The following is a 20,454-nucleotide window of genomic DNA, read 5'->3' as shown; positions in this document are numbered from 1 at the left end:
TTATGGTTCCAAGCTAATTTTTATTTTTGTTACATATTCGGTTGGCACAATTGTTTTCCATTTAGGCGCGGAGTTCTAGTTGCATTTGTTGCTTGGATTAAATACAGTGCTGTTTTTTAATTATATCAGATCTAGTGTGTATTTCGAATTTCATAATGGACCAAAACATCGAACATAGAGTTTGTCTTAAATTTTGCATTTCCAATGGAGTTTCATGTTCGGGGTCATTGAAAATGTTAGAGAAGGATTATGGTGAGTCGACCTAGAGAAAACACGTGATTGTCAGTGGTACAAAGCGTTTAAAAGCGGTCCAGATGTGATAGAAGACTTGGCTCGCTCTGGTAGGCCTCATAATCTGCAACTTATAGCTATAACTTATTATCGCAAAAGTGAAGGATATAATATACTAACTGAAAATCCCCATTCAAACTTGAGAGAGATACTTAGTCCCGAACGTTCTGTTTCACGAGTCGATATTACCGTACCATTTTAAATTTTTTACCATTATCCCAAAAGACCTGAATTTTCTCAATAAACTCAATCGCTTAAGAGTTGCTAAGGACATGCTAGAATGAGTCAATTCCGAGCCAACATTCATGAAACGTATTGTTGCTGGTGACGAGACGTGGGCTTACGAGTTCGACATGCAAACTAATAAACAAACCGGAGAAAGCGTTTAAAAAATATTTTGATGATTGAATTATTCTTTGGCGTAAGGTTGGTTGGTTTCTGAGCGAGCATGTTTTGAAGGTGATAAAATATAGTATTTGGATGAATAATTGATATTTTTATAAATTATTGTATTGTTGTATGTACCGATTACGGTATCTGTCAAATATCTTATGTTCTGTGTTTGCTACCGCCGCGCTATGAGTATCATTGAAATACCTATATAAATTTCCCTGAAATATATAAATACTCTCTACATACGCGAGTGTTCATTCCTTAGGCACAGGACTTGGCACAGACTATTTCGGGTGGAATTTTCGTATGGAAAGGTATGAGTTATACGTTGAATAGTTTTTTATTTATTGCTTAGATGGGTAGATGAGCTCACAGCCCACCTGGTGTTAAGTGGTTACTGGAGCCCATAGACATCTACAACGAAAATGCCGCCACTTACCTTGAGATATAAGTTCAAAGTCTCAAATATTGTTACAACGACTGCCCCACCCTTCAAACCGAAACGCCTTACTGCTTCACGGCAGAAATAGGCAGGGTGGTGGTACCTACCCGCGCGGACTCACAAGAGGTCCTACCACCAGTCATAGTTTTTACCACAAGGCTCTTATAGAGCTTGATATAGATTAATTATCATCCTTAATTTAAACTAACAAGCCAAGCCTTATTGTGACCGCAAAAAGACTGCTTCAAATAATTATACAGTATTTTATGAACCTATGGAAGTTTATAATACCTATTAATTTACCTACTGATGATATTCAATATCGTAAGCTCGTACGGGTTTGTACTACATACTGTCTATTTCCGCCGCGAAGCAAGCAAATGTTCGAGTTTTAACCATGTGACAATCGCTTTATAATAAAGATAGTACTTCGGCCTCAAGTGTCAAGGTGGTGGGCGGCATCTATTGTGTAAAAATGTGTTTGAGTTCCGGGGCTCAACCCTGATGTTGTTGCTAACACGAACCCTAGCAAGAGCAGAGCTTCGCAGAATCTACCGCCGAATCAGAAACGCGACCCACTGAGAAGATCCGGCAAGAAACTCAGTGGGCTGTGTCTGTGGGTTAATTTACTCGCGGAGCTCTTCTTCGCAAGCGACGGGTTCGACTGGGCAGACTTTTAATGTATATTTTAATAATTGCAATACTTTTTAATTCAGTGTGCCCAGGAAAGACTTCCTCTAACCTATTCTAATGAGGTCTCTTTTTAGAGGCTATTTTCTTATACAGACCAATTGCCGTATAATTTTCACTTAATTATACTCTAAACCCGTGTTCTCTGGTTTTGGATCTCTCTGGTTCCCATTTGGATTTCTTTTCCTGTGTTCGAATCTAAGGTGCTGTTCATTTGTGATGATTTTTTGAATGAAATATCCGCTTCGTCCGTATTGACTTTTATCCAGCCTCAATGAATCCTTTATTTCCATTTGCCTTGCAAGTAAGTCTGTTCTTTGGATTGTATGTAAATAGTGAATTGAAAAATTACGAGTATTAATTACCTACTAGATATTTATTTGTGAGTGTATCAACTGTTATGGTGGGAGCAGATGATCAGATGAAGTAAGTTGGGCACATCTTATTAAGTATTAGTAGTTATATGAGCTTATTAGGAGTTTTTCATTCCCGATCCTGCGGACAGAATGGAAAGCAGTCGACGTCGCCCAAAACACGTCATCTCGGATCCTCCCGATCCACTAACGGTGCTTTTAGGTACTTCAAGCACCGGTCACCGTTCTCGTCGAACCCGTCGCTTGTGACGAAGGGCTCGACGAGTAAATTAACTCCCAGACACAGCCCACTGAGTTTCTCGCCGGATCTTCTCAGTGGGTCGCGTTTCCGATCCGGTGGTAGATTCTGCGAAGCACAGCTCTTGCTAGGGTTCGTGTAGCAACATCATCAGGTTTGAGCCCCGTGAGCTCACCTACTAGTTAGGGTTACGCTGGAATAGCCTCTCAAGGCTACCAGCTTAGGTAGGGAAAAAAAGGAGCTTAGACACCAAGCCGCCTTACTTTTCAGACTCTAAAGCATATCAGCTTCGTGATAACAGATACAGCTTCAAACAGATACAGTACCGTCATTTTACATATATATCTGTCGATATTCGACTTAGACGAGTGTTAGATTGTGTTTAGGTGATCTGTGAAGTAAGCCTTTAAAATTTAATATATAATTAGTAATAGTCTAATTAGTAAGTCTCTCAAAGTTGCGACCTATAGGCAGCTAGACGGAACGGTAGATGCAGCAAAACTTTTTAGAACGAAAATTATCGTCTTTTTTTAATGTGTAATGGGGTAGCCAAGAACATAAGGCATTTGACAGATGCCTGAATTTCGTTAAAGGCAAGAGGTTCAAGCTAGTATTGCGTACAAGTTCCTAACAATAACATTCGAATCGTTGGTCTATCCCACAACTATGTACATAGGCTAGGTGGAAGATCTTCACTTTTTCGTTTACTCGTCCAAAGGCTACACGATGGATTTTCTAAAAAGAAGTACCTAAACAAAACAATTTTAAAATGCAATCTTTTTTTTTTTTTTTTTTTTTTTATTGCCCTTGTAGACAGACGAGCATACGGCCCACCTGATGGTGAGTGGTTACCGTCGCCCATGGACTTCAGCAATGCCAGGGGCAGAGCCAAGCCGCTGCCTAGGCCAAGTTCAAATCTAGACTGCCTGACAGACGTCTGGAAAATACCTACCAACTTTTTTAGACTGGCCAGCCGTTCTCTGTTTATATAGGTAGTGTTAGACAGTTAGTATAGCATTGTTTGTTTTGACGTTTGTTACCTTCACTGGTAAAGGGCGAAGCGGTCGTCGCCCTTACAATAGTATTTCTGTCCCGAGATCAAATATAGAACAAGCACGTTCCATTGCGGGTAATAGCGCGCGACTATCCGAATTAGCTAAGGGCAATCGATCGCAAGAAAAGAAAATTAGGGAATGCTTTTATGAGTCGACGTGTAAGACTATTATTCTCGGTAATAAATAGGAGTGCGTGACGCGAAATGGAGTTACATCGACCATCGGGCGACGACCGTGGGCCACATGAGTGAAGTCTGCGTCGATCGGCGGCGGGGCGCGCGCTACATCGCACTGAACCCAGTTCCAAGCGGCGCTCAGTTTACTACAGCAATAGTTGGACGCCGCATGCCGGATCACACGCCTATCCGACCGTGTGCGTGGTGACAGTGTTATAACATAGCTAATTGTTTTGTGCCGTGATATTGTTGTGTTCTTGTGTAATACTGTTGGTGCGACCGGTCCGGTTCACTGTTGTGATGCATTTGAGGATATGGATATGGCTGTCTTGTGTTGTCCTCGCAGGATACGTTCGAGCGACAGAGGTAAGGGGACCGTCTTAATGCGTTCGCCCGGCTTTTTGTTAAAACGGGAGACGTGATACCGTGTTTTAAGGTATACGAAATGTAGTTGCATCAAAACTTGCGTAACTGCATTCAATGTCAACAATGACAGAACGGTCCTGCAATCATCGCGGACGTAGGCAGTCAAGTTACCTTGAACGTTAGTAACTGTAGGTAAACAATCGTTATCGTAGTTACGATTCCATCGATTAGCTGGTCGCGTCTAGCATTGTTGTTTCCGTTCCCATAGTAAACGTGTAAACATCGAGTTATGAATGAGAGCAAACCAGCACCCACGTTGAGAGAAAGCTGGCCAGTGGGTACATGCGCCTACGTAATGTCTGAACTCGCCGCCTTGAACCCATTAGATTACTTTTATTGCTCCTCAAATGAATTGGGTTATTGAATTGCCACTCATGGTTCGAGAAGCGCTCAGAAAACACATGCCATTACAAATTAGTTTGTACTTGCTAATCAATTCGTATAACTACAAAAAATGCCTTAATTAATATATGTTTTTAAGGCTTCGAAAGGGCACACCTAAGTCCAAGCAAACCGCTGACATAGATTCCGGCTTATTATGCAAATTAAATTGTAGGTACCTATATAAATGTCACAAGATATTTGCTACAATTTATTCACGATTATACGTGAATGATATTTTTTTTAAAAGCATATACTATTCTGTTACTTTCATACGCTTATCACGTTTTAGTGTCAAGTTTGAATGAACTAAAATGCACTTAAATAATGACCATTTTAGTTTAGCATACAATAGAATGGTGAACCGATGACTAACAGTTTCTTGAGCATTCATTTACGAGAATTTTCGGTATGCCCGAGACGCACACTAGATAACGCTTCATCAAATATTGTCCAAATATTTTAGGGATACGTAGCCGAATGGCCCTCTGTCAAGGGCATTTTACTTAAAATACCAAAAGAATGTAAGTTATCGGTACATCACTATAACCTTTCAATTAATACGCGTGGAAAATACCTACTGTACCTACTAAAATATAATTATGTAGTTAGGGGCAGCCAAGAGTCAAATTAATAGTGGCTTGATAATAAGTAAATAATTGAACGACGAAAAAAGTTTTTTTTTATTGCCCTTGTAGGCAGACGAGCATACGGCCCACCTGATGGTGAGTGGTTACCGTGGCCCATGGACCTCAGCAATGCCAGGGGCAAGCCAAGCTCCCTACAATAGATTAGGTCCTACCCACATAGCTTTTGTCAATTGTCGTGAATCACCAAATAAAACAGTCGAAATACGCCGAGACGAGATAATGGTTTTGCAGAATGCAGCATGAAACAGCCCGTCCGCACAGTATGCACATATTTTGAGACCGCATAGGGACCACCACTCCAGGGTGGCTTTTCGCCACCATTCCTGCTGGGAAGTGTCATGCGTTCCAGCTTATACAAAACAATTGAGACCGACCTCATGCCTCAAGGATGGTGGCGTTGGCGCTTTAATATGAGGGTCATGAGTTTATTCACCCATCAAAGTAATAAAACAAGCAAGTCCTTAAGAATTGTTTCAATAATTAAACAGAAGTAATTACACTTTTATCTATGTTTATTTTCGTGATGCTTTTCGCTTCGGTCGTAAAACATCGAGTTGAGATTTTTTTTTAAAATAAACAAACTTAAGTAAATTGATTTTATAATGACGGCAACTGGTGGTAGGACCTCTTGTGAGTCCACGCGGGTGGGTACCACCGCCCTGCCTATTTCTGCCGTGAAGCAGTAATGCGTTTCGGTTTGAAGGGTGGGGCAGCCGTTGTAACTATACTGAGACCTTAGAACTTATCTCAAGGTGGGTGGCTCATTTACGTTGTGGATGTCTATGGGCTCCAGTAACCACTTAACACCAGGTGGGCTGTGAGCTCGTCCACCAGTCTAAGCAAAAAAAAAAATAAAAAATTTGAATTGTTTTATTCAAGTAATATACCTATAGAAAAATACAGCGCATTTATTTTACACTTCGTATACAGCTAAGGTTTTCTTTTTCGTACGGATTTCTCTAGACGTCCACATAATGGTAATTAAGATATAGCACGGTAAAAGTTAATAAGTTACGATGTAAGTATAATTTTAAAAGCCAGATGCTACGATCCTCACCAGAACCATATATTATGTTTAGCATAATTATCCATATCGTAAATCGTCCATAAACAGTTATTTTACACAGCGCTGGAATCGAAGTTATCAATGTAAACATATTTATCTTTGCAAGCGTACATACGTGTGCTCTCAAATATGCAGTTATCAGCAACCAAACACCGTGATAATATGAAAGAAATCTTGTCTGTTGAATATTTTATACCGGGATAGGTGACCGTATTTCACCTTTTCAATGTTTGACTGCAATCGTTGAAGCGGTCTCAATGTCACTGCACTCCTAAAATCAATCGGCTTTGGTTAATGAGTCTATGATCGCGTGAATGAATTCTGTTCGTTTTTCAATATCCTGATTATTAGTTCGTCCTTAATCCATATAAACAAACTGTATCTTAAACTAAATCGTTAATTATTATGAAGTATTACCAATTAAGTAAGCGAGGCCCAATCAAATTAAAATTGAGCCAAATAAATAAAATGCTGTGTTCCATTTTAAGTATGTATCGAATTATCTTTTGGCAACTTCTTCTTTGCACGCATACGCTATTTTTTATCACCAAATAAATGTATTTTTAAAACATATTACACAACGTTTTTTTTAATAGATCTTGATTATTTTTATTTAAGTATCAGTCGATTACAATCGTATTTTTTTCAGGTATATTAGATTTCAAAATCGTGTACATCTATACTAATATTATAAAGCTGAAGAGTTTGTTTGTTTGAACGCGCTAATCTCAGGAACTACTGATCTGATTTGAAAAATGCTTTCAGTGTTAGATAGCGCATTTATTGAGGAAGGCTATATAGGCTATATAACATCACGGTAAGACCAATACAAGTGGAGCACCAATATATAATGTTTCAAAATAGGGGGTTTAAATAGCTCCTTAACATTCTATAATTCAAATGTATTTTCACTTTCTACGTAAATGAAGTGGGGGTAAAATTTAGCGTTATGCCAAAGTAACTATTCCACGCGGACGGAGTCGCGGGCAAAAGCTAGTAATAAATATAAATGGCTATCACAACTTCTCATCCAGGTAGTAGATGCAATCGCGAACAGCTGCCTGGAGCCAGCAGGTCCCCTTAGGAGGAGGACCCTCCTGAGGATCTGTTAGCAAACCTTCCCCTCCTAGCTGAGCCAACTTATCCCAGTGAAGCTGGAAATGCCACTCGATCACCAGCAATTTCTCCATCCCAAAAACCTGTGATTCAGGTACCATTCTGCCTATTTCTCCCGCGAAGCAGTCGTTTGTACCTGTTTCAAGGATAATATACACAATCCAATCTCCTAATTTAATGTGGTTGCATTCACGTTTGTTCTATGGATCACGATAACCACTTGATCCAAGTGGGCGGTGAACACCTCCACGTATTTTAATGCAATAAAAATAATTCGAATATGGATGTCGTTTTATATATTGAATATAAACGTAAACTTGACCAGCAGATCTAAAATCGCAGTCGTGAAAAGAATCCGCGAATCAAACTCAGCGAGCTTGTTGTTTATAAAAAAAGTACATTTAAATCCCCCAATTAACATTATGTAAAAAGATATAAAGGTACACAAAAAGTTGCAAGGCTATTATTATAATAATAATAGTGCTATTCTGGTGTATCATTTATCTATATGTCTTGTTGCACGTATGCACATACATTCCTTAATACATTTTCTAAAATATCCATACAATTATCGAACATTTTGTGGAAGCCCTAAAATGTCTTCTAATAGAGGTACTTAACTTCCGAAGTCGAGTCATCGGTAACGCCATTTTTTTTGTTTCTAGCATATATGCACTAGAAATTGTGGTAATTTATCAATATTTTCTCGAGCGTAATTTCAAGTTTCCAAAAATTACACCAATCGTGTTAAAATAACACTTAATGCGAAAAGTAACACAAAAGGCCTTAAATTCGAAGGCATTAATGAAATTTGTCGGCTCTCAGTCGAGGAGACAAAGAGAATGTTGAGTCGGTGATAGTGGAGGGAGCTAGTGCATAACTTAACGCTTTAGTTACTGGTATTTTTTTTAATGCCTGTGTAGAGAGACGGAGCATACCTACGGCCTAACTGCTGGTGAGTGGTCACCGTTGCTCATGGACCTCAGCAATGCCAGGGGCAGAGCCAAGCTGCTGGCTTCCCGTTTAATACAAATATCCATAAAAGTGTTTGCCTAACCCAAAAAAAAATGTATACATAATACCTATCTATACTATAACTCCTTAACATTCTATTATTAAAAAATATTTTCACTTTCTACGTAAATGAAGAGGTGGGTAAAATTTTGCGTTATGCCAAAGTAACTATTCCACGCGGACAAAGCCGCGGGCAAAAGCTAGTATAGAATAAAAGAATGATGTTTCGAACTAACATTTCTTAAGCGCGTTCGGAAATATAAGCCCTAAGCGTTTGAGAGGAAGGCGATGTATTATACATATTATGTCTATGTATGTATCTCGTAAAGTTTTCGCTTCGTCGCCTAATGACGACAGCCGTAGAGGGTTAAGCGAAAATGAGGCGCATGCTAAACGTTTTGCACGATAAATTCTTGGAAAGAAATTTTCTTCATGATAAATTTACTGGTGGTTAATTTACTGGTGGTAGGACCTCTTGTGAGTCCGCACGGGTAGGTACCACCACCCTGCCTATTTTTACCGTGAAGAAGTAATGCGTTTCAGTTTGAAAGGTGGGGCAGCCGTTGTAACTTTTTATTTTTTATTGCTTAGATGGTTGGACGAGCTCACAGCCCACCTGGTGTTAAGTGGTTACTGGAGCTCATAGACATCTACATAGTTACAACGGCTTCCCCACGCTTCAAACCGAAACATATTACTGCTTCACGGTAAAAATATGCAGGGTGGTGAAACCTTACTATACTGAGACCTTAGAACTTCTATCTCAAGGTAGGTGTCGGCATTTACGTTGTAGATGTGTATGGGCTCCGGTAACCACTTAACACCAGATGGGCCGTGAGCTCGTCCACCTACATAAGCAATAAAAAAAATTCATTACCCACATGTGACTGTTCGAATTAATTAAAAAATTACTTCCTGGCGTTCAAATAATAGAGCATTGTTTATCCGATTGATTTGTTAAATTGTAAACTTTAAGTTTTTTGGCATCGATGCTATCGCCAACGTACGATCGGTGGTGCGCGTGTTGTTCCAGCAAATGGTTGTATTTCACATATTTGGCGACAGTCCAGCGATCGGAGGAGAAGGGGCATTCACAACCTTTAAATTTAAATAATTATAACGGCATAACTGCGATGGTCCGGCTATGTACTACTCGAGTAGGAAGATGTCGTTCTTCTACTGCTCCAGATCGCGGCCATCAATTTTGGACAGACCACTGCTAGCATCTTTTCTCGAATTGGGCACGGTAGGCCATTACACCAAAATATTTGGATAGTCCATATCATGGAGCAAGTCTAAGTACTCAGACGACACCCTCGACAGAGGGATGACATTCCGTCCTCACGTTAGGTCAGTGTGCGACCGAGCTGCATTTCTACTCGATCGACTCTACCCCATGATTTTCTAGTCTCAATTGCTCTTCCGTAACAAGATGACAGTCTACAAAACATGCATACGTTCCGTTATGACCTATACAAGTGTAGTGTTCGCTTACGCGGCCCTATAACTCAAGTCATACAATTCCATTTATGCAGGATAGCCGGCGGAGGAATGTTGATGACTATGATATGTGAGGAATGCTGATCCTTACGACGACCTAAATCTAGAACCGATAAGTGTTAAAACATATTGGATCCACTCTCGGTGCTTTTGGGCTTTTCAAACACCGGTTACTGTCCTCATCGAGCCCTTATCGATTACGACGAAGAGTACGATGTGCGAACTAGCCCATAGACAAAACCCACGGAGTTTCTCGCTGGATCTTCTCAGTGGTTCGCAATTTCGATCCGGTGGTAGATTCAGCGAAGCATTGCTCTTGCTAGGGCCAGTGTTAGGAATTCTCGCAGGTTGAGCCCGTGAGCTCACCTACCTGTCCGTGCGTACTTGGAACCCTTAGGCTACTAACACTACCAATTAGGGAAAAAGAAATAAAAGCAAAAATGGCTGAACGCGGATTTGAATGAAATTTCGCACAAATGCACTTTATATCTTCTACTCTCTCTATTTCTATCTAGTTGTTAGTTCCTAAATCACTTTTATTTTTTTTATTTTTATTGCCTAGATGTGTGGATGAGCTCACAGCCCACCTGGTGTTAAGTGGTTACTGGAACCCATAGACATCTACAACGTAAATGCGCCACACACCTTGAGATATAAGTTCTAAGGTCTCAGTATAGTTACAACGGCTGCCCCACCCTTCAAACCGAAACGCTTTACTGCTTCACGGCAGAAATAAGCGGGGCGGTGGTACCTACCCGTGTGGACTTACAAGAGGTCCTACCGTCAGTGAAAAACACTTTTCACTTTTCAGGAGCTCGAGCGGAAAAGATGAAGTGTTGCTAATCTGCTACAGTTACTATAAAACCTTTACTGCGCATAAATAAAAACTCTAAAAACAGAACAAAACGTTTTAAACCAAACCGAAACTTCTTTAAAATTTATCCGTTTCGTATTTTTGTAACCAACTCTGCGCCGTGGGAAGTATCTATTCTCAGTTGACTATTTCCGTTTCCGAGAAATACAACGTGACTTCCGCACTCTTCGTATGTGAATGTCAGTTGATGGTCAGTGTTGCTGCATTCTTTTCAAATACACTTTCGAAATGGACTTTGACGTAATGAACCATAAAATTAATAAGGGAACGTAAAATTGTAAATTACATAGCTTGGTTGGCTGATCACCATCAGCTTAAATTAAAATATATTTGTAGAAAGGAGAAATTAAAATTCTTGTAACCTCATGAACTTAAAGCGTGGGTATGCTCTCGTGCGATCTTGCGACAATGATGTGGTTGAAAGAAGAGGGAATAATAGAGAATAGAGACTAAGTATCCACGCAAATATCTAATGGCGTATAAGAACACGTTGATTTCCAGTCACTTTAATATGAAGTTACGGTTAAGATTGGCAACACTTTTTTAAATGCGTAAGTATAAAATTGATCACAAAAGAAGCTGGGTCGTTGTAGTCTAGCTAGTTATGCGATCTGGTGTTTACAAACTGTGTTGCTACTGGTGTGAAAAAATTGTAAAGTGAGCTCAAGTGAGCTTAAGTAGTATTTCCTTCGGTTGTTTATGAGTCGTAGACATATCTACGGATTAATATCGCGTTTTTAATTGCAATTATAGTATTTCCGATACATATCCAATGCATTATAATAATTATAATGCTTTATGAATTTCTATATATGTTTCCTATTTCAGGTGTGTAGCGTATGTATTCCGAAAATACTTCACACCAAGCGGGTCATAACCTTGTCGATTCATCCCTATTATGAGAATCTGATTAGAAGAATATAAAAGCTGTATTATTATCATCTTTCACTTTACAGACTTTACAGTCTGACTGGTTTAGCAAAATCTTTTTTTTTTTGCTTCTATTTAAAGTCTATGGTATCCTCTCCACTATCCACAGTCCACGGTTTCGCCTTCACGCCTTCGGGCTTACGCTAGATTTTCCAAAGAAATGTTGAATGTTGAATCGATCATCCTTTGCACAAAACGTCTTCCTAAATAGCAACTCCGGTTTGAGCCCTGAGAGATCACCTGCACGCAAGGGTAACGCTGATATGGCCTCTCAAGGCTATTAGCATAAGCAGGAATAAATAAATACATTAATAAATAGCACAATAAATAAATCCAACGACGATCGACCACGTGTCCCACCCGGCAGTCGACAGATCCCCGCCCCCATTGTTATTTGGTTTTTGTTTCCAATGTTCAAACTAGACAATGCAACGTGGACGAAACTTTAACAGCTGCTCCCAAAAAAGAATTTGCGGTAGGAATTTCTTCTTTTTTTATATCGAAATAGAAACTTACAGCATTCATCATTAATAAATCCGCTATAATTACTGCAGGAAATTAAGGCTGGATGTAGTCAATATGATATAGCTTAGTAATACTAATAGTAGTGTGTAGTGCTAATAGTAGTGTCAAAATAAAAGTATATAAGTACAGAGAAATTAGAACTCATTTCTCAAGGTGGGCAGCGGAATTTACGTTGCAGATATCTATGGGCTCCAACCACTTAACACCAGGCGGGCTCGTCCACCCATTTAAGCAATAAATAAAAAAAAGTGTATTGGAACATTTCAAGGAAACGTTGGATAGGTTATATAAAAAAGAATAAAATCAAAACATTACATTTGAAAATTTGTATTTTACTAACTTTTGCTTTGCTTCCATGGCGCACGTTTGTTTTATTGGTTTTAGATACTATCCTTTGGCACCGAGATTCTAATTCTTAAAATGAACGAAAAATACAATTTCATTTAACAGAGAACTTTAACAAAAATAGTGAATGATGTTGTCTCGTTTGCTAATGAAAAGAATGTTAACCGAAAATTTATAAAAGAATAACTTCAACAAAAGAAAACTAGATTGGGTAGGTAATGATAACATTGCTTGAACAGATTCAGCCAATTAAAGTGTCCAACTATAGTTAATTGGGCCAGCGCAAAATGCCTTAGCGGAAAACTTCGGCAAATGTTTGTACACTTCAATGGAAAATAAATAGTGGAAAACGAAAGAAATGTTTATTGTGGCGTTCGCAGCTTAGCTTTAAAGTCGAGAGGAAGAACACATTTTAATTGATTTTTCGATTTAATTTTATACTGCCAAACCAGGTTGACAAATGGCGCTAGGTTAGGGCCAGTCTGGTATTAAGTGGTTATCGATTCGATCGATTTAATTGTGTCGTTGCTGTCTCTTCCTTGGAACTGAACTATGACTGATATGAAGTAGAAATAAGTAACTTGGACCTCACCATGCATTTTCGTAAAAGCCCGACTGTATAGTATTAGGGGTTAAAAAGTATTGAATTGCCGATTTGTACTGAAAACTCTGTAAACTTAAAGTAAAACTTTGTACTCGTTTTTTTTTCATTTAACATATTTATTTAATCAAATCCAATCCTTCTTCAAACGAGGCTTGTAGAGAGTATCAAGCGGTAGGCAGCGGCTTGGCTCTGCCCCTGGCATTGCTGCAGTCCATGGGCGACGGTAACCACTCACCATCAGGTAGGCCGTATGCTCGTCTGCCTACAAGGGCAATAAAAAAAAAATTGTCCAAATCACGAAAAAAATGGTAGTTCGTTGGAGCAAGGTCTGGCGAATGGTTTCTAATTGCAGTTCCTGTAGAATTAAAACGGTATCTCGTGCTGTATGAGGTCTCGCGTTATCATGTAGCAATAATGGTGAAGATCGATTCATGAGTCGGGGCTGTTTCACTGCAAGTTTTGCTATAATTGTTCGGAGTTAGGCTTACAGTCATTATATCATAACAGCCAAGGAATAGTAAGAGTCGACAAGACATTATCCAAATCGTTCAGTGTCGAAAAAGGTGTTCAGCAGGGCTGCATCCTCTCACCTACCCTATTCAATATATATGATGAGTATATAATGAGACGTATCTGCGAAAACTGGGCTGGAGGCATAACCATCGGCGGTCAAAAAATTTGCAACTTACAATATGCTGACGACACCACCTTGCTAGCGGCAACAAAAGCAGAAATGATCACCTTCTTGGATAGGATGGTTATCGTAAAGAATCCACTTTTCATCACATGTCACAATTTGATCCAATATTCCTTCATTTCTTTTTCGGTTCAACAAGGCATCACAAGTTTTAACGCGCGTCTTTCTGCAGATCAGTCAAATCATGAGGCTCCCCAAATGAGTCAATATTATTGATAAGGTTAAACCATGCCGCTAATTTCTGAGTAGTTTGGCTGGGATCGGCTTCCACTATCTCTTTCAATTCATTGTTATACACATGTGTGGACGGTCTTCCACGTGGCTTGTTCTTCAAATCAAAATTTCCATCACGAAAGCGTTTAAACCAAATGGCACGGTGCGTTCATTAGCAGTCCCCTCTCCAAACGCAACATTGATATTGCGAGCTGTTTCTGCTTCGTTAGTTTCGCGTCGGAACCCGTATTCAAAAATCACTTGAATTTTCGAAGTATCTATCTTTGTTGTCTAAGCTAAATAAAAAAAACAACTGAAAGTCGATAACCAGATTTTGCACATTTTTTAAAAGAAGAACCTCACTAGTACCATTTGAAAAAAGTTTTACTCAAAAATCTCAAACCATGAAGGTTCTATGTCAATTCGAAGTACCTATTACAATAAAATGGCAATTTCATTAACCCCTGTTACATACCATAATGACATGTATTTAAAGTCGTTACTAGAGGTTACTAGAATAAGTTGGAAAAAAAACAACATAGACACCTGGCGGACACCCCGAGTCATTTGATTGTGGCTGATATCAAATTGCATTACATTGCTTGTTTATAAAAAAACATAGTTTAATTATTCTATCGCGATTTTTAATGCTATTCGAAGGTAATTTGACGAGAACTAATTTAAACTACTTTCGTTTTTAGGAATAAAGAAAATCCTTGCAAAAATCGTTGCCCTGTTCTCAAACGAGTTCCATGTTAATTGACTTAATGGATCAATGGGTTGCCATTGTTAAATCTTAATTGGATCACACCTGTATTCACGTTTACAAACATTGATAATGGAATATTGAAAGGTTCACGTATATGTTTTATATTAAGACTAGCTGACCCGGCAAACTTCGTAGTGCCTCAATCGATAAATAAAATACCTACGCTTTTGTATAAAATAAACTTAAAACAAACAAAAGGAATCCGTCCGAAGGGGGGGACATCAAAGGAAAAACAAAATTGTTATTTTTATTTAATTCCGAGCATTTTCATATTTATCTACCTTTTAAACCTGCTCTGGACTTCCACAAATAATTTAAGACCAAAATTAGCTAAATCGGTCCAGCCGTTCTCGAGTTTTAGCGAGACTAACGAACAGCAATTCATTTATATATATATAGAAGACTAGTTTTTACCAGTTCACTCGCGATAATGTACAAATTAAGATCTTTCGGGAATAACACTTCTTTTCGTGTCAAAATGAACCCTATGGGCTTCTATATATGTATGTACCACTGACAACGTATATTCCAAATTTCATCATAATCAGTTGAGTACTTAATATATGAATACGTAATGAACAAACTCACTTTCGAATTTATGAAAATGTGATTAATTGAAGTTTTTAATTATATGTATATTTTTTTTTATATGTATACATTATGTATACAATATTATGACTTCGGTAACGGCTTGACTCATCTATTTGAATAAGAAAAGTAAAACTCATTCCGCGTTTACAAGAGCTGTAGTAAAACTACATCTTTATATATAGGTATATATTGCTTCTGTGCGTGTCTTCGTCCCTGAACTCTTCCTAAGCGGCTGGACCGATTTGAATGATTTTTTTGTATGCGTTTGGGTGGCACCCTGGATGGTTTAGGTTCACAAATCAGCCCGGCAGATGGTGCTGCAGTCGGTATCTAGATTATTTATCTATACTACAACTAAACGGCTGGATCGAATTGAATGAATTTTTACAGGACAACGTCTGTCGGGTCCGCTAGTACATAATATTATAAAAAAATAGTAATTATTGTAAAGCTGTTTTTCTACTATTAAGTGTAATTTGGCCTTGTAGTATTTAGTGTCATTTAGCATAAATTGTGTTTGCAATCAAACATAATTAGATTGAAAAATTTACACTGAATATGCAGATTGTGGTAAAAGGATCCGTCTAACACAAAGATTTCAGAAATATTTGTTTTTATTGCTAATATTGGTGGAGCTCACGATCCACATGGTGTTAAATGGACACTAGGGCCCACTGACATCAACAACCCACCTTAAGATATTAGTTCCAAGTCTCAGCTTTTACAGTACATCGGCTGCCCCGCCAAACCGAAATGCACTCCTGCTACGCGGCAGAAATAGGTAGGGTGGTGGTACCTACTCGTACAGGCCCAGCAGTGATTACGCAATTTATAATTTTTGCGGGCATCATTTAGTTATTACACAATGTTATTACTTTAAGGTGAGGCCATTCGTGAAAATTTTGCTAAGTACGTCAGTAATCAGAAAGATCGGTACCTGCCTGCGGAATTCGAACACCGGCCCAGTCGCATCGCTGTATAGGTACGAACACACCGGGCATCTTATCCTTTAGGCCACAACGACTTTAATAAAATTATCAATCATAATACATACAAGGGAAATCAGAGATTCAAAGCGTAGAGCACATACAGAGAGAGCAAATGTTAATGCTTCTCAAAATTTGCAACTAGTAAAATCCGGCCGCGTTCGATTGTGATATGTTTGATTAAAACTACTAGCACACCAGATAACATGAATTGGCAAAAATTACCCACAGAATATTGCCCTGGAACACAAATACCTGAGCAAAGTTTCTTAATCAGAAAACTTAACTTAAACTTAATCGGACGATTCGTCTAAGAACGCATAGCGGACCAAAATGGAAAGAAACATTGAATTTCCTAAAATACTGATGTGATTGAAGAAGCCCAACATTTATTTAAGATTTATAAATAGCCCCGTATCGATTTCTAAATTCATAATCAAACATTTGTAAAGGCATTTTAGTTAGTTAAACAAAATAAACAAGAGACGATTACAAAAATCAAAGGATAGTAACATCTGTAGAACAGATGGTGTCTCAGCCGCCTTTACATTTACAATATGACTCACATCCATTCATAAATTTGTAATATTCGTGGGTTGCGCATCTGCAAGTCAAATAAATTCAACGCCTTTAAAGCTAATTAATAAATATTCGTGGCCCAAACGATAAGAGATATGAAGCACTCGTATCAAGCGACTATACCGGTTTTCAAATCTCATAGGCACTTATACCAATTATTCTGGGGACATCCGTCACGTGCTCGCTGACAACTTGAGTGAGTAAAGAATGATATCGTATAATAACGTCAATATTCGCATGAGCTGGACGCAAAGAAACAATAACGAAATTGTACTGTGGGCCAGTCAATACCTCGCGGGAACTCTTGGAGACCATAAAAAGGGAAGAGATGAATCTCCGGTGTGATAAGTATGTTTTTTATGTTTGAGAGATTACTGGTGGCCCGACTGATTCAACTAATCATAATAGAAAAACTCAAAGTAAGGCTGTGAACCGGGATTAGATGTTTCGCTTGCCGATAGATAGGGACTTAAAAATAAAAACCAAACTCGCAAAAGCTATAAATCTTGGGATACATTATGTTATGCAGTGTATTATTGTGCATCGAAACCTGTTACAATTATATTTGCGGCGGTAGTTACAAATATATTAATTTCGCGACGGAAAAAAATGGATCTATCCTATTTTTGTATTGATGGTGGTATCTATTCCACCACGAAACCTATACCACCATCCTGTCCAGTTCTGCCGCGAAAGATTCGTGCGTTCCAGGTTGAAAGGTGGGACAACCATTATATAAGACAATTCATTCATCATGTGAAAAGTCTATTAGATCGTTTACCAATGTAGTCCAATACAACAGTTAAGATCTTCAATTGTTTGAGTCTGTCGGAAATATCACTTTAGGCAAAGTTATTGGTTGTATAAAAAGCAATAATTATTTGATAGACAGGTAATACGTACGTCCTAAAACACTGGAATTGAATCATAATCTTAACACGAAATTATTAAAAATCTTTAATACAAATAAATAAACGCAAATATATTAATATCGAAAGACTTGTTTTACTGAGAAGCTAAAAGCGCCTGATTTTGTTCTCAGTTTTTTTCATTTCAACAGAAATCAAATGCTTCTAAAGTATTAACGTAATTTTTCCATTAAGCCCAATGGGACACGTACGACTTGTGGTGCCCGATTATTGTCGGATGCGAATAGCTTCGTTCATTGTACTGCGATGTACCGAGCTGGCTACATCGCAATACGGGCTTTAACTAGCTGCATCCGTCTTTAATAGTGTAGTTTTCAAGGACATTCGCTATTTCAATTGAGATTTTATTGTGAGCGCAGATTTTCCGGGTGCCGTATGATTTATGACTTATATGTTTTCGGGCCAATGGGACTACTTATTTATTCCGCTGGCGACCTGCTCTACAGCTGGAGTGAGCCTTGGCTTCTCATATAATGTCTTTTTACCTACCTGCTTTAATTGGGGTAATAGGTAAAATGAAATTTAATGGGTTTTCACCAGATGGGCCATGTACCTTAGACCTATCGAAACACATTTATGGCAAAATTATAAGATTGTATCGTTTAGTGTAATTTATGACTACGCCTTACGCCTGTAGGAGTTTTGCAAGGCTCTGCATGATGCAGCTTAACATCGCATTTATGTCAGTATTAGCAAATTCTCTCACGTTGAGACCGTGAGCTCGTCCACCAATCTAAGAGTAGCTGGAACAGTCCCTCCGCTACTAGAGATTTAAAGAGCAGAAAGAACACCTCAACTATTTATTAAATATGTGCAATAAAGTAAACATACTGCCCTTCGATATCAAATTCGCGACTTAAGGAAGTCGGTGACATTACGCGGTAGATACGTATGATAGATACCTAACAGAGGGATTAAGAATGGAATTAACTTGTGTTAGTGCGAATGATCAGCTACAGACAGGTTTATTTTTGTCGCAGAGCGGTTTTTCGTTCCCGATTTGAATAGTGGAAAAGTAGTTACACAATACACTTGAGGTTTCGACTGTGCTTTTCTCGAGGTGTGTGGTTTGCGTTTAATGGTAACAGGGCCCGTTGAGCACTTAGCGCCAGGTGGCTTATCTAGAGCAACAAGAATAGGAAATCTTTCGAAATATCCACTTTAAAAGTAAAAGAATATCCAACGTTTTTATAAAATAATCGTGCAATTACGGTCTCGGTTCTTGGATAACCACTCTGAGTATAATCTCCATTGAAATGCAAGTTTTTTGCTGCAAGACGATCGAGTTCCGGCTTATCCGGTGGTCGTGCTCGATTTAAAGGCTTTACCGGACCAGCTTATCTACAGCAAACCGATCTGTCGAAGATTGCCTTTAAGTTACTAGCTCGAGAACTTGGGCTCGTATTTGACCTAATCAAAGTATAATTAGACTAGCCTTCCAAAAATGGAAAACTTTTGAAATAATTATGGATTTATTTTTACTTCAGAATATACATATATCGATGTTTAAAAGAATATATTTGTGAAGAATACATTCATTTTTTTAATTTTTTTAGTGACTTGTCTTTAGTCTTTAGTCTTTACTATAAGTGGTTGGTTATTATACAAAACCACATCGGACGAATTTTCTCCTGTACTATGTGTATCGGAAACATACATAAGGGATGATAACAAATATACATACGTACATGAAAATATAGAACCTGACACCATAGCGTTTCGAATTGCCAACACACATATGTATTAACAATTGAAATTTCGATCTTATGTCCCAAAGTGGCGCCCACTATGGTCTCTGTGATATCTATTGGCTCATATAACAACTTAACATCAGGTGATCTTTTACATCACAAGGACGTACGCCAGTGCGAAATTTTAAGTTTTTTTTTATAAAAAAAGACGGTAGGTAGCTTAATTCATATAACGACGAATAACATGTATTTCGTGACGAAATTTCGGGAATAATTATTGTAATAACGAGATGTAAGAGATAACGCAGTTTTAACCAAATCTACGACACACGAAAAACGATAAAAAAAATACCTACTCATAAAAAAATATCAACTAAAATGTCTCCCCAATGATAACTTACTAGCGCATAAATTCACGAAATCTTCATAACAAGAAGTAATGGGCCGTATCCATTACGGATTAATGCGGGGGGTTTGACTGAATCAACGATTGGGCCCGTTTATAGGAATACTTGATTATGTAAGCGCCAGACTCACAATAATGAGTTCTCAGCTCCGTGACGGGAAAACGTTAATATATTGCACTGCTTAATCTAATTACTATTTAATTCACTAAACGGTAACTACCTTTTCAGGTTCTATCTAGAGCCTGACGCTCACCTGGTCTAAAGTGGAACTTAGTTTTTACTATAAGTCGTGGCCTAAAGTATAAGACGCCCGCTGTACCCGTAACCAGCGATGCCACTATGCCGGTGTCCAAATCTTGCATGCAGAGAACAATTTTTTTAATGAAATTACAATGAAGGAATAGCATCGTGTAATCAAACCAGTTAAAAATGGAATTGCAGTAGGCCTCAAGTCTGAATATACGTCAATCAATGGCTTTGGTAACTATTTAACGCCCGGTGG

The 20,454-nt window shown here is 38.5% G+C and overlaps 1 protein-coding gene across 2 annotated transcripts in view; it reads left to right on the top strand.

The window, feature by feature from the left end:
* The first annotated feature begins 3,696 nt into the window (after nt 1-3,696).
* Nucleotides 3,697-20,454, top strand: part of LOC101743475 (syndecan) — a 291,892-nt gene continuing 275,134 nt past the window's right edge. The window contains exon 1 of one of the 2 annotated variants that reach the window (XM_004932339.5): nt 3,697-4,025. In XM_004932339.5, coding sequence (XP_004932396.1) covers nt 3,960-4,025 — 66 coding nt within the window. In that variant the 5' untranslated portion in view covers nt 3,697-3,959. The remainder of the gene's footprint in view (nt 4,026-20,454) is intronic. The other variant, XM_012695717.4, reaches the window with a different exon arrangement.

Source organism: Bombyx mori, chromosome 5, assembly GCF_030269925.1.
Source record: "Bombyx mori chromosome 5, ASM3026992v2".
NCBI lineage: Eukaryota > Metazoa > Arthropoda > Insecta > Lepidoptera > Bombycidae > Bombyx > Bombyx mori.
The sequence above is the reverse complement of the archived record's forward strand: the minus strand, read 5'-3'. Positions and strand labels throughout refer to the sequence as shown.